The sequence below is a fragment of the Capricornis sumatraensis genome, chromosome 13 (assembly GCF_032405125.1).
Source record: "Capricornis sumatraensis isolate serow.1 chromosome 13, serow.2, whole genome shotgun sequence".
Classification (NCBI taxonomy): domain Eukaryota; kingdom Metazoa; phylum Chordata; class Mammalia; order Artiodactyla; family Bovidae; genus Capricornis; species Capricornis sumatraensis.
This window is the reverse complement of record NC_091081.1, coordinates 40,253,031-40,265,569: the sequence shown is the minus strand read 5'-3', so window position 1 is coordinate 40,265,569 and position 12,539 is coordinate 40,253,031. Positions and strand designations below refer to the sequence as shown.

At 35.7% G+C, this 12,539-nt stretch overlaps 2 protein-coding genes across 9 annotated transcripts in view; one reads left to right on the top strand and one right to left on the bottom strand.

The window, feature by feature from the left end:
* The window catches only part of KLHL32 (kelch like family member 32), a 177,674-nt gene extending 177,341 nt beyond the window's left edge, over positions 1–333 (top strand). For all 7 annotated transcript variants that reach the window (XM_068985189.1, XM_068985188.1, XM_068985187.1 and 4 more), the window contains one exon: positions 172–333. In XM_068985189.1, coding sequence (XP_068841290.1) covers positions 172–333 — 162 coding nt within the window. The remainder of the gene's footprint in view (positions 1–171) is intronic.
* A 7,775-nt stretch (positions 334–8,108) lies between these two features.
* MMS22L (MMS22 like, DNA repair protein) overlaps positions 8,109–12,539 on the bottom strand; it is a 120,762-nt gene continuing 116,331 nt past the window's right edge. For both annotated transcript variants that reach the window (XM_068985390.1, XM_068985389.1), the window contains exons 22-24: positions 10,242–10,338; positions 8,749–8,916; positions 8,109–8,231 (exon numbers count right to left, since the gene is read on the bottom strand). In XM_068985390.1, coding sequence (XP_068841491.1) covers positions 8,138–8,231; positions 8,749–8,916; positions 10,242–10,338 — 359 coding nt within the window. In that variant the 3' untranslated portion in view covers positions 8,109–8,137. The remainder of the gene's footprint in view (positions 8,232–8,748; positions 8,917–10,241; positions 10,339–12,539) is intronic.

Here is a 12,539-nt window from a genome sequence, read left to right as displayed (position 1 = left end):
ATTTAACAGGAATTAAATATATATTTCTGGTGCAACACTGTGAGAAAAATAGCAATATATAAGATATAGTCATGTCAGCATAATTGAAATTAACTGCAAGTTTTCTTTCGTGTGTACACAGCTTTATTTTGAACCACCACCTTTAACACAGATTTCTCCCTTCCTTTGTAGGTACTGGATGTAAGTAGAGAAGGCAAAGAAGAAGTATTCTATGGGCCTAGACTCCCTTTTGCTTCCAATGGAATAGCAGCATGCTTCCTCCCCGCTCCGTATTTCACATGCCCTAACCTTCAGACTCTTCAAGTGCCTCATCACAGGATTGGCACTGTCTGAAAAGCCAGTGCTTTCTTAATAACCGTCATGAACAGGAGGAAAAAAAGCCTGACTTTTGGCTACTGGGCATGAAAATACTCAGTGCTCAATGCTTCCTTGTTCTGTTTTCTAGATCTTATTATATTCAGATAAACATAAGCAAAAAATGAAGTTTTCTAAAATACACATTATTGAAAATGCCTGTCACTCTTCTCCGTGTCTGTCAATATATAGTATGTATGACTTTTACTGTGGTGTTAGCTTAGGGCTGACTGAATGGTCTATGGGTCTTTAACGCATTCTTTATACACCTTGTCTAATCAGTGCTGTCCAGGACACTACACTCTTAGTGAGGCAGTTTATTTCACAAGTACTGCCATCAGTGATCTTCAAAAAATTATCAGTACTTAATCTCTTTACTAAACCCTGGGTTTGTAATTTTTCTGTTAAAAGTCCAACATTATACAACACTGCTGTATAAGCAGAGTACTCACCATTATGGCATCATAAATTTTAAATGCCATATTTTATTCAAGGTAACATGAATAACAGAAGTACACTGGAACAGCAGATGGAGTACCCAGATTTTTCACCTTGGTTGCTCTGTGACCTTGGCTTAACTTTACAGTGCTTCAGTTTTCTCACTTTTTAAGGAGGGCAATTATTGATTTACATATTAATTCAGAAGAACGTTGTGAGGATTAGGCAAATACTCTGAAGTACTTTGTCTAACAAAAATATCACTCAAATTACAAGGTATTTTACTGTCTTTAGAACTTTGTAATTGAACCAGGAGATTATTTTTGAAGTTCAAAGATTACTGGATAGAACTTGGAAGACATACTATGAGATGATTCTGAAAAGCATGTGAAAGAGACATACTAATTAGAAAACAGGGAGTTTACCAAAGCCAAAGATTCCTAAACTTGTACAAACCCTTGGCTCAAATTAAGACTATTTAGTGAAAAGTGACATTTTAAAGCTCGAAAAAAATTAGTTGGACTAATTTTGGTATCATAAAGTGCTTTGACATAAATTTGAACCTAGAATCAGTAGTTCTAATATAAGTTTTTCCACTTTGTTAAAGGTTACGTCAATCTTGAGCACTTGTGGGATTCTTCTCCACCACCAATACATATTACTACCATTTTTAATAATGCATAAGAATTTTTTTAGGCTAAGTTTTTGGATTTGCTTTGTCTATAAAAAGTTTAAAAATTAACTCAATAATTGTATTTGAACATAAATTCCACAACTATAATGTGAGTTTTTCCCCTTTCTCTAATCTTGTTACAATAAGTCACCTTTCTTAAAAGGAAAATGTCACTTATATTCCTTGGTATAGTTTAAGCATTCAGCAATCCTTGGCTTATAGGAAACTGTCATTTTGTTCATGTAGCCACTTTTAGTAAGCAGAAGTGAATAAAAATATTTTTTATCCTAAACAGAGAAATCACTAACTTTATATATTATATAATACCTAAAACACTTATTTTAAATGTTATTAAATATCAATATATTAAAAATAAACAATTTTTGGCTGTTCAGATTAAGGGGGGAGGGGAGACTAGGGTAAGAAAAAGAGTGGTAAAATTTTAAAAGAAAAGATTTTAAGTTTAGACAAAAAACCTTAGAGGAGTAGTTGTACAGTTCTAAAAATTGATAATTGATATTTACAAGGAAAACGGAGTCTCTTTATAAAGTATAAACCATCTAAATTTAAAAAAATGCCTTACTTACAGTGTCAGGAAAGTGGACTCCCAACATTTCGGAAATCTTTTCAACAAGGACCTAAACAGTTATTTCAGATTTACTCAAACATCTACTTGACACACAGATTTCTTCCTTCCAGGAATTTTACCTTATAAAACAATCTATTTTTAATCCCAGATTCTCTACCCAATTATTAAAAGGGAAATGGTCTAAAAGTGAACTTGACTGAAATAGAAAGGCAGCATGAGATTATTTTAATTTCTATGAAAACTTCTAACTATTTATTTAAAACAAATCAGTATATATTATCAAACCTGTCCTTGTATAGTATTACTCAGTAATAACTGTATAATAGTAATAATACTATACAATTGAAGTTAGAATTTTCATATAAATTTTTACATAATTTTCAGAAACATAATTATAAACAAAGAATAGCATCCAAAGTACAGCAACCCTTCCCCACAAAGAAAAAATCCAGATCACTTATAATTCGATCCTGTCCCTCAAATTACCAATCATAACAGCTAATAAGAAAAATTCTAGGGAACAATGGTTGGTCATAAAAACCAAAGTCCATTGAAACTATTCAAATACATGTTTTCTATTATAGTGAACTACTCTACAGTAATACATCTTCCATTTTTACTCTTCAAAGACCACATTGTATTTGTATTTATTAATTTCAATTTCCATAAAACCATGAAACTTAATTTCAATAACATTTCAAGATTGTACTTTAAAAAAGAAAAAGCAGTAACACAGATATTAGCAGTGTTCTTACTCTAGGAGGAAAAGCCAGAAAAGACATGAATCTCTAAGATTAAAAATATTCCTCTAGGTAACATGGTTCGTTTTTATTTTGGTTTTCAAAGAGTCAATCTGTCATAAAGAGGAAGTTGAATGATCACAAGTGCAGTGTAAGTTGAATACATACATTTTTATTATAGCTCATTACTTTGTACACAAATAACTTAAAACGTGTGTATAAAATAAAAATGCCCGGAATTTTTCTAAAAGCATAATTCACAAGTGCAATGAGCTGGGTAACTATCTTCACATCAGAAACTTCAAAAAGCAGAAGTTGGTCAGTTCTAATCATTTGATACTGGTTTTGGTAAACTTACCAATATCGTTTATCACAGAATCAAAATATAAATCTCATATCTTACATCAAATATGTGAAAGAATATACTGTTTTGCTAGTTCCCCAACCGTTTTACACAAACAGAGCCTGTTATTTATACTAACATACTCTCCACTTGACTGACAATGCAGTATTTTTAACCCTAGGAGGAGGCAGCAGGAGATCAGTCTTTGGAAGATATAAGGTTTATGTAAAAAAAGAGTATGAATCAGAAACCAGTGGTTTAGAACAGATAACACGGTTTTTGGTGAAGTTTCTATGCTATCTGCCTTTTATCTCTGAAACAAAGTGTTAAGTTGATGCGTAGAACTTAGAGAAAGTAGTTTTCTTAAAGGTTTTTCCCATATGTAACAGCTTGTCAAATTCGTATATGATTATATAATCCTAAAAATAAAAACTGCCAAGATTCTATGAATGTACATGCAAAGGAGTCCATGTAATTAGTTATAAACAGTAGTTTTAAAGATTTGTGAAAAAGCACGGAAGAAGATAAAACTAACAATGTGTAGTGAAAACACACACCTAACAAACCACAAATAATTTTTTTTTACTTACCACAAAAAACAAAAAAATCAAGTATGCTTAGTAAGAAAATAAAATTTGCTACAGATAAGGAAAAATGTAAAAGTTTATACTGTGAAACTCTTCCAATACAAATGCACTGAATACTGAATGATTTTGTATAGAGACAATATACCCATGTCATCTTCTCCCCTATGAAAACCTAATTAAATGTTAATGGAAATTTAAATCAAACCAAATCTGAGTGTCTAATAAAAGTCCTTTTCATCACCGTGTTGTCCTTCAATCATCTTTTACACTCCACCTGATGTTTTAAAGAAACTGACTGGAATACTTACGTATAGAAAGTGAAAGTGCTAGTCACTGAGTAGCGTCCGCCTCTACTCATTGCTACTCAGTGCAGTGCTACGCTACTCTACTCAGTGTGAAGAGCTGACTCGTTGGAAAAGACCCTGATGCTGGGAAAGACTGAGGACAGGAGGAGAACGGGATGATAGAGGATGAGATAGCTGGATGGCATCACCGACTCGATGGATGTGAGTTTGAGCCCATTCTGGGAGATGGTGAAGGACAGGGAAGCCTGGCCTGCTGCAGTCCATGGGGTCGCAAAGAATCAGACATCACTGAGCAACTGAACAAGTGTCTGACTCTTTGCAACCCCATGGACTGTAGCCTGCCAGGCTCATTTGTCCATGGAATTCTCCAGGTAAGGATACTGGGGTGGGTAGCCATTCCCTTCTCCAGGGAATCTTCCTAACTCACAGATGGAATCCAGGTCTCTTGCACTGCAGGCAGATTCTTTAACATCTGAACCACCAAGGAAGCCTAACATGTATATTTTAATTTTCCTATTTGAGGATCTTAAAGTTGGGTTTCTGTAGAAATGGTGTTAAGCTGGCAAACTGAATGAGGTCCACAGTGTAGAATGAACATGTCATTCAGCGAAAGCAGCCAAGACAGCCTACTCTCCTGCTTCAGTTGAGTTTGGAAAGAGAAAGTAGTGTCAGGTGGCAGGAATTCTGACAGAAGGGCTTCAATGTCGGCGTACTAACAATGGGAAGTAAATAGAGGTCCTTGAGCAGAAAAGTTAAGATGAAAGTAGTCTTCTAGGAACATTAATGTCAGAACTATGTGAAGAATAAATTTCAATAGTCCGGAGACAAGGAGCCGATTACAGTGCCTAATAAATTTGTATGCACGTGATGGCAAAAAGAAAAAAATAGCAAGAGCTTGTACAGCTGATCAGATGAAAAGTGGGAAACAAGAATCCAAGAAACATCAAGGTTAGGTGAACTGCGAAAGTGGTGTATGCTCTGGGTAGAAAATGAAGGCAAAGACAGTGTCACCTTCTCTGGAAAAGAAGGCGACAAAGGCAGCTTGACATGTTGCCCTGAGATTCCAGGAGACTCCAACTAGACAGGTTTAGAGAAAAAGCAGTACTAGATACAGATGTGAAAGATACACTTATTAGCTAGTCTTCTCAGTTCACTACCAGAAGACTGTTGAGACAGAGCGGGTGAAGGGCCAGATCTTACCAGTAGGGACAAGAAGGGAAAATGTGTATGTAGGAAGAAGCAGTAATGTGGAGGAAGGGATGAGAAGAAAAAAGAGAATGCAACGTCACAGAGGTGCCAAAGCGCAAGGGAAATGAGAACACATTCCAGATTCGACCACAAGAGACTGGCTTACCTTAACAATGGTAGAAGCAGTCACATCAGATACTGCAGGGATTTTAGGGGAAAAAGAACATTAAGGAAGCAACTATAAGGTCATTCTAAGTCTGGGAATGGAAAGAGATAATATAGAAATAAGGGTCAGTGAAGATTTTTAAGAAATAGAACTGAATTGTAAATTTTCTTTTTTCTTCAATGAATAAAAGTTTCTTTAAAATTTTACCGATACACAAATTAAAAAAAATATATCTACATATACATGTTACAGACTTCTTGTTACTGAGTTTTATGTATAAATTTATTCTTAATATACACAAGTACATATACCTAATGCAGTATTCAGTAACAATTCAGTAACAGATTTTCTTAACCCTTAAAAAATTTCATAAGCTAAGAGCAAGATTATCTAAGACATCTTTATCAATTTCCCTTGGGGAAGAATACACACACACACACACACACAAACACACACACATAAATAACCCTTTAAAGGCACTCCATTAAATATTTTAAATTTCAACTGCTAAAACTTGCAAAATAATACATCATTAGTAAGTCACTATTACAATGAAAAGAAATTCATTGCTATGAAGTCTTGCTGCTGCTGCTGCTTTTAAGTCACTTCAGTTGTGTCTGACTCTGTGCAACCCCACAGACAGCAGCCCACCAGGCTCCCCCATCCCTGGGATTCTCCAGGCAATAACACTGGAGTGGGTTGCCATTTCCTTCTCCCATGCATGAAAGTGAAAAATGAAAGTGAAGTTGCTTAGTCATGTCCAACTCTTAGCGACCCCATGGACTGCAGCCTACCAGGCTCCTCCATCCATGGGATTTTCCACGCAAGGGTACTGGAGTGGGGTGCCATTGCCTTCTCCGGCTATGAAGTCTTAAGTAACCTTAAAGAGGCTTTTATTCATCCCATTTACTGAATTAGTTTATTTAGGGGTAAAATAGACCATTTATAAGTCATGAAGTCCTTTAGACTTCACAAATTCCAATAAGGAAAGGTCTATTAACTAACTATAGTTTCCTGACTGCAGTGCATTTAAAAGATACTTGAGCCAGAAAAGGGCTGAAAATGTTTTCCTGAAGGAATAGTAAAACCATGATAAACACTAGAGGCCCCAGAATAAAACAAATTATTTCAAAGTTAGCAAACATGATATTAAGAAAACACTTAGAATCATTCATCTAGGACATACCATTAGAGAAGAACAAAATTGAGAAGTTTCTTTACTTTTTTGCATGAGATACAGTAATCATGTCTGTATGCCTAACAGAATGTAGGTCACCAAATACTTTCAAATACATGTTAATTACATGATTATAAATCAGTTATCCCACTGATTCTTACCAGAACATTGTGAAATTTCAAGAAGCATTATTAGTCATTTTTCTCCATGAAGAAACTAAGGCTCAGACAAGATTAAGAATCTGCTCACGGTCACAAAGCTGTGTGTAAGACCCAAGTGGGTTCTGAGCACTAAGATTGAAACTATTTTTACCAAATAATGCTCACTAGAAAAAGGAGTCAAGGACAATGCCCAACCCAATAAAATAAATCTGAAATTTCAGATAGTTAATGGGTTGAGAAATGAACTGCTACAGGAAACTAAGCTGGTTCCCTGCAAATATGTAAGATGCTAGTTTATAAGAGGCTGTAGTTGAAGAGCAAGTAGATAATTCGGCTGACTTTTCAGAACTGTTAATTTGTAACCTTAAAAAATTTCCAGAATATTATTTATTCTCTTTTTAAAGGCTCTTATTTATCCTCCTCTTGATATGACAACTCCAAAAGAAAGGATGAATAGAAAAACATCTGGCAACTGTTGGACCCCAAGTATAAACACTGTTGCTGCCGCTGCTGCTGCTGCTAAGTCACTTCAGTCATGTCCAACTCTGTGCGACCCCATAGACGGCAGCCCACCAGGCTCCCCTGTCCCTGGGATTCTCCAGGCAAGAACACTGGAGTGGGTTGCCATTTCCTTCTCCAATGCATGAAAGTGAAAAGTGAAAGTGAAGTCGCTCAGTCATGCCCGACTCTTAGCGACCCCATGGACCACAGCCTACCAGGATCCTCCATCCATGAGATTTTCCAGGCAAGAGTACTGGAGTGGGTTGCCATTGCCTTAGCCCAAGTCAAAAAAAATTTATATATACATCTGTATAGTCCCTTAGCCAGATTCAGTTTCACTGCTCAGAGTTAAGTGTGCTCTGAAAGAATTTTATTAACTTGCCTCAAACATAGTATAAAAAAGGAAAACAAAGTCACAGCCCTATCTCCTGACCATTCCTCAAGAGAAACAAAACAATAAAAACAAGCAAACAAGAAAGCAACCAAATAACAAAACCAGCATAGGGCAGCCAGGTAATGTGAAATAGTGTCATGATTAAACATAATTTGTAAAGAAACAAAAACCAGAAATAAATTACTTGCAAGGCAGAAAGTCACACTACAATAACACGCCCATGGATCAATCAGTACAAACCTGCATAGACATAGACAACACTCCCAGATAGGAAAACTTTAAGTTTCTTTAGTTTAACTAAAACCGCTTCAAAACAGAATGCAGTTTTACCAAGTTCCAAAGATTCTATAACATATTTAATTAACTTTTATTTTCTTATTTATATACTTTATACTTACAGGTATGTATGGAAAAGATCCTATAAAGTATTTTTAACAGAACATTATACAATTAATGAAAGTAGGAGTCAGATTTGGGTACAAAGTGGCTTTAGGTAGTTATAATTAATGTTGAGGATGAAATCACAAAATAGATTCAACATGATCATTTTCCAGTCTCTGTATCTCATCTTGTCCCACTTGTCCTAGCTGAGATAAAAGTTTGCTATAGGCTTCCCTGTAAAGACAAAAGAAAAGAAGAGAGAGATAGATGTTTATGCTGCTGTTCAGTCGCTGAATCATGTCAGACTCTGCGAACTCATGGACTGCGCACTCCAGGCTTCCCTGTCCTTCACTGTCTCCCAGAGTTAGCTCAAACTCATGTCTATTAAAGTCGGTGATGCCATCCAACCATCTCATCCTCTGTCGCCCCCTTCTCCTGCCCTCAGTCTTCCCAGCATCAGGGTCTTTTCTCTTTTAAAACAATCTCTCTGGGATATACAGACTTATCCCAACATGTTTCATTATTCTAAATAGTCCAGCACTATATTCAGTCATAAGCCTATACGGGGAAAAAAAAAAAAGAGCTTCTATCTATTTTTGACCAAAAGCATATTATCTAGTGGAGTCACTAACCCTATTCACTGGAACAGACTCCAAATCTTTATAAATGGGAAAATAGGCCATTACTAGGAAAATGTATCTAGATTTCATAATCATTGTCCAAAAGGATATAATCAAATAATCAAACATACCTCTGTGCACTATTTCTGCCAAGGCCCCACTTCCGCTCTGAATCCTTCAGAGACTGAGTAAGGGCAGGAACCAAGTGGATGACAACCTGCTGGTCCAGTGCTGCTACTGCTTCTAAAATGCTGTAAAGCTGATAGTCATATCTCATACCATAATCTTCAATAAACTGCCTGAAAGTAAAACAGGTTACTTAGAACTACTCTTGGGGCAATTACTTGGGCTGGTATCTATCTAGCCCAAATATAGCAACAAGCTGTAAACTGAATGCAAGAAAAATCACTTAATGTAAGATTATCATAAGGATCTATGAAAGACGCCATACAAAGACTGAAACTTGAAAATAAAGAAAAGAAATGGCTTCAGCGTGAGCCATGACCAGAGTGAGGGCATTCAGAGGGAGAGGGAAGAGTTGGAATCCCAAGAGGAAGAATTAAGAGGGACAAACCTAACGCCAGGGACCCTCCTGCCACACTTTGCATGTGGTCAATCTGGGTGGTAAGAGTGTAGAAGAGACTCAAACAGAAAACGAGTCCGGCTTCCTGGTTATTCTGTGTATCTTTTAGTTAATTATTCCTATCTCTAGTTAAATCAAACAGTACTTCTATGAGGAAAGCAAGTTACTTCTAAATCATTTTTATATTCCTTAACTGAACAAGAGACTTTAGACCCACAGAAGAATAAAATATGAAGAATATATAATTTATAAAGAATTATTTATATAATTATACATTATATATAAAGAATAACCCAGTATTTATTTCAAAAGATCACAATTTTTATATTCTGTAAATAAACTGTAAACAACTGACAAGTCCCAACTACATGATAAGAAAGCAAGCTGAGGAATCAAAAATCCCACATAGAATGAAGGAAATGGACCCAAACTAACACCGTGGAGCTATGGTAGAGATACATGAAATGAAGGTCAACGGGTAGAAACTATGAGAAAGATACATTTTAAAAGTACTGCTTTAACAGAAAGCCTACGATTCTACACGGTGCAAGGCAGGCAAAGAGAAACAAAACAGAAAACGTTCTACAAGTTGCAGTTATTCTGATGAAGGAACAACAGATCTGTATATAAAGTCTTATGCTTCACAAATTACACTGAATGGAGCTTTGCGGGTTCACGGCATCTAAAGTGAACAGGAAGACCAGTGACAGCCACATCCACACTGGCTGCTGAGTAGCACGTTTACCAGCTCCAAAGCCTGTATACCTGTCACTAGGACTCACGTTTTCCACCTTTTCCTCCGAAACACATGCAAGCATCTTCCTTACTAAATTCTCAGGTAATTTAAAGTCATCTTTCTCCCTAGTAATTTTATTTTTTAATAAAACAACAACATAGCAAACTACTGCCAAAAATATAATAATTGAAACTACAAACAAGTAGCAACACATTATGTTTTGGATAATTAGTTATTTAAAAAACATGTTGACTGTCAAATGGCTGGCAATAGTCCCCTTGCCAGTTGGCATATTTTCCATTTACCTAAACACAGAAGTCAGCTGGGCGGCAGGTTCTCCTCCTGACCCCACTTGGCAGGCTTTGACCATGCATTGCAGGTTCTCGGTGGCCAGCCTTTTAACTAGGAGGGAAAATTACAGCATTACACATTGTGCCTGAATTCACCATCTGGATCCTCATTTTCATGAGCACTCTAGATTTAGAAAAATATGTTGTTTTCTTAAAGTATGTACATGCTTTTTTATTTTTCAAAGTGAAATAGTTATGAGCTTTTGTTCTAAAGTCTCCCTATCTTCCATTTTAAGAAAATATAAAACACTTGAGTCTATTTTTCACATGTGACTGAAAAAATACTGTAACTGAAAAAATACATGTGAAGATATGCCCTTCTATCAGAAAAGAGTCTGTATTCAAAAACATTCTACCATCCTAACACTGCAAACACTGTTACACACTGACAACAGATAACCTTTAATAATTCAGCTTACAGATTTTTTAAATTCATATTCCTTCCATTCACAAATCATATGTAGTAAATTAGAAACTACCAATAGTTCATCTTTTCTTAAAATTAGATTTATGTATTTGTTGTTCAGTCGCTAAATTGTGTCTGACTGCAACACCATGGACTGCATATATACATAAACCCATCACCTGATGGGGTGTGTGTGTGTGTGTGTGTGTGTGTGTGTGTGTGTGTGTGTGTGTGTGTGTGTGTGTGTGTGTGTGTGTGTGTGTGTGTATATATATATATAATCAACTGTTATTGATGCTAATTTCCTTTTTAAAGACAGCAAAGTTACAAAGAGATCATTTACATTCTTTTAGTATTTAACCAACTCCTTCACAGCTGTGCATTTGTACATAAAAATGGTTAAAAAAAAAAAAAGAACCAAAAATTCACCATGTTCCAAGTGTTAATACAATTTTTTAAGCTGTTTTTGGCATATTAAATATAAGTAGCTGGGGAGAAAAATTACTTTCTCTAAAGAACAAGAAAATTTTCAGAAACTGTAATCCACTATGGCAAGAGTACAACATCTGTAATGCACATGAACCTAAATTAATTAAGTAGCAGATCATGTTTTCCATAGCATGAGGATAGTGGATAAGGAAGATACAGCACACTCGACCTTACTGAACAAGGAAGTTCTCATAGTACATGCAATTCTAGAGCCATTATAAACGATTCTTCTTAAAGATGCTTCCTTGGAAAAAAACCCCAAATCCACAAGTTCTTTTGTGGAAAAAGTACCAGAACATGAAGAAATACCCCTCATAAAGTATTAAAAGTAAGTTCTGTTTCTTAAAAATAACAGATTTAGGTATAATTCAAATATAAAAACTAATGTTTTAAAGTGTACAGTTCATTGGCTTTTAGTATATTCATAAGAATTGTGAAGCTATCACCACTATCTAATTTCAGAACATTTTCATCACCTCCTCCAAAACCTTATACCTATTAGCAGTCATTCCCCATGTTCTTCCTCCCTCAGTCCCTGGAACACTTTTTGCCTCTATGGATTGTCTATTCTAGGAATTTCATATAGATGGAATCATACAGATTTGGTTTTATGTAACTGCCTTCCTTTCCTTAGCAAAATGTTTTAAGGTTCACTCATGTTATGGAACATGTTAGTACTTCATTCCTTTGCATGGTCAAATACCATTCCATTGTATGGATTTACTTCATCTTGTTTATCAATCAGTTCATTAGATGATTAGTTGATGGATATCTGGGTTGCCTCCATTTTGGCTATTACGGATAACACTGTAGTGAGCATTAGTGTACACGGTTTCTAAAAAAAAATCTATCCTCTTTTATTTCTTTAACTGAACTGGGCATTGTTTTTAAACACTGGGCTATCTTTCAGTTTTTTAAAATAACAACTTTATTATCATATAATTTATTAACACGTACAATTCAATGGTTTTTAGTTTAACTATAGAACTGTGCAACTGTCACTGCAATTTTAGAACATTTTCTTTATCCTGAAAAGAAACACTGTGCCCTTTAAAGCTATTACCTCCTATCCTCCGATACTCTCTCAGCAACCACTAATCTACTTTCATACCCCCTGCTGCTGCTGCTGCTAAGTCGATTCAGGCTCCTCCATCCATGGGATTTTCCAGGCAAGAGTACTGGAGTGGGGTGCATTGCCTTCTCCGTCATACCCCCTCTAAGCAACTGCTAATCTACTTTCCATCTCTGTAGATTTAACTACAGAGATAAATATTTCATATAAATAGAACCATATAATATGTGGTCTTGTGTTAACTGGCATCTTTCACTTCTAATAATGTTTACAATACATTCTATAG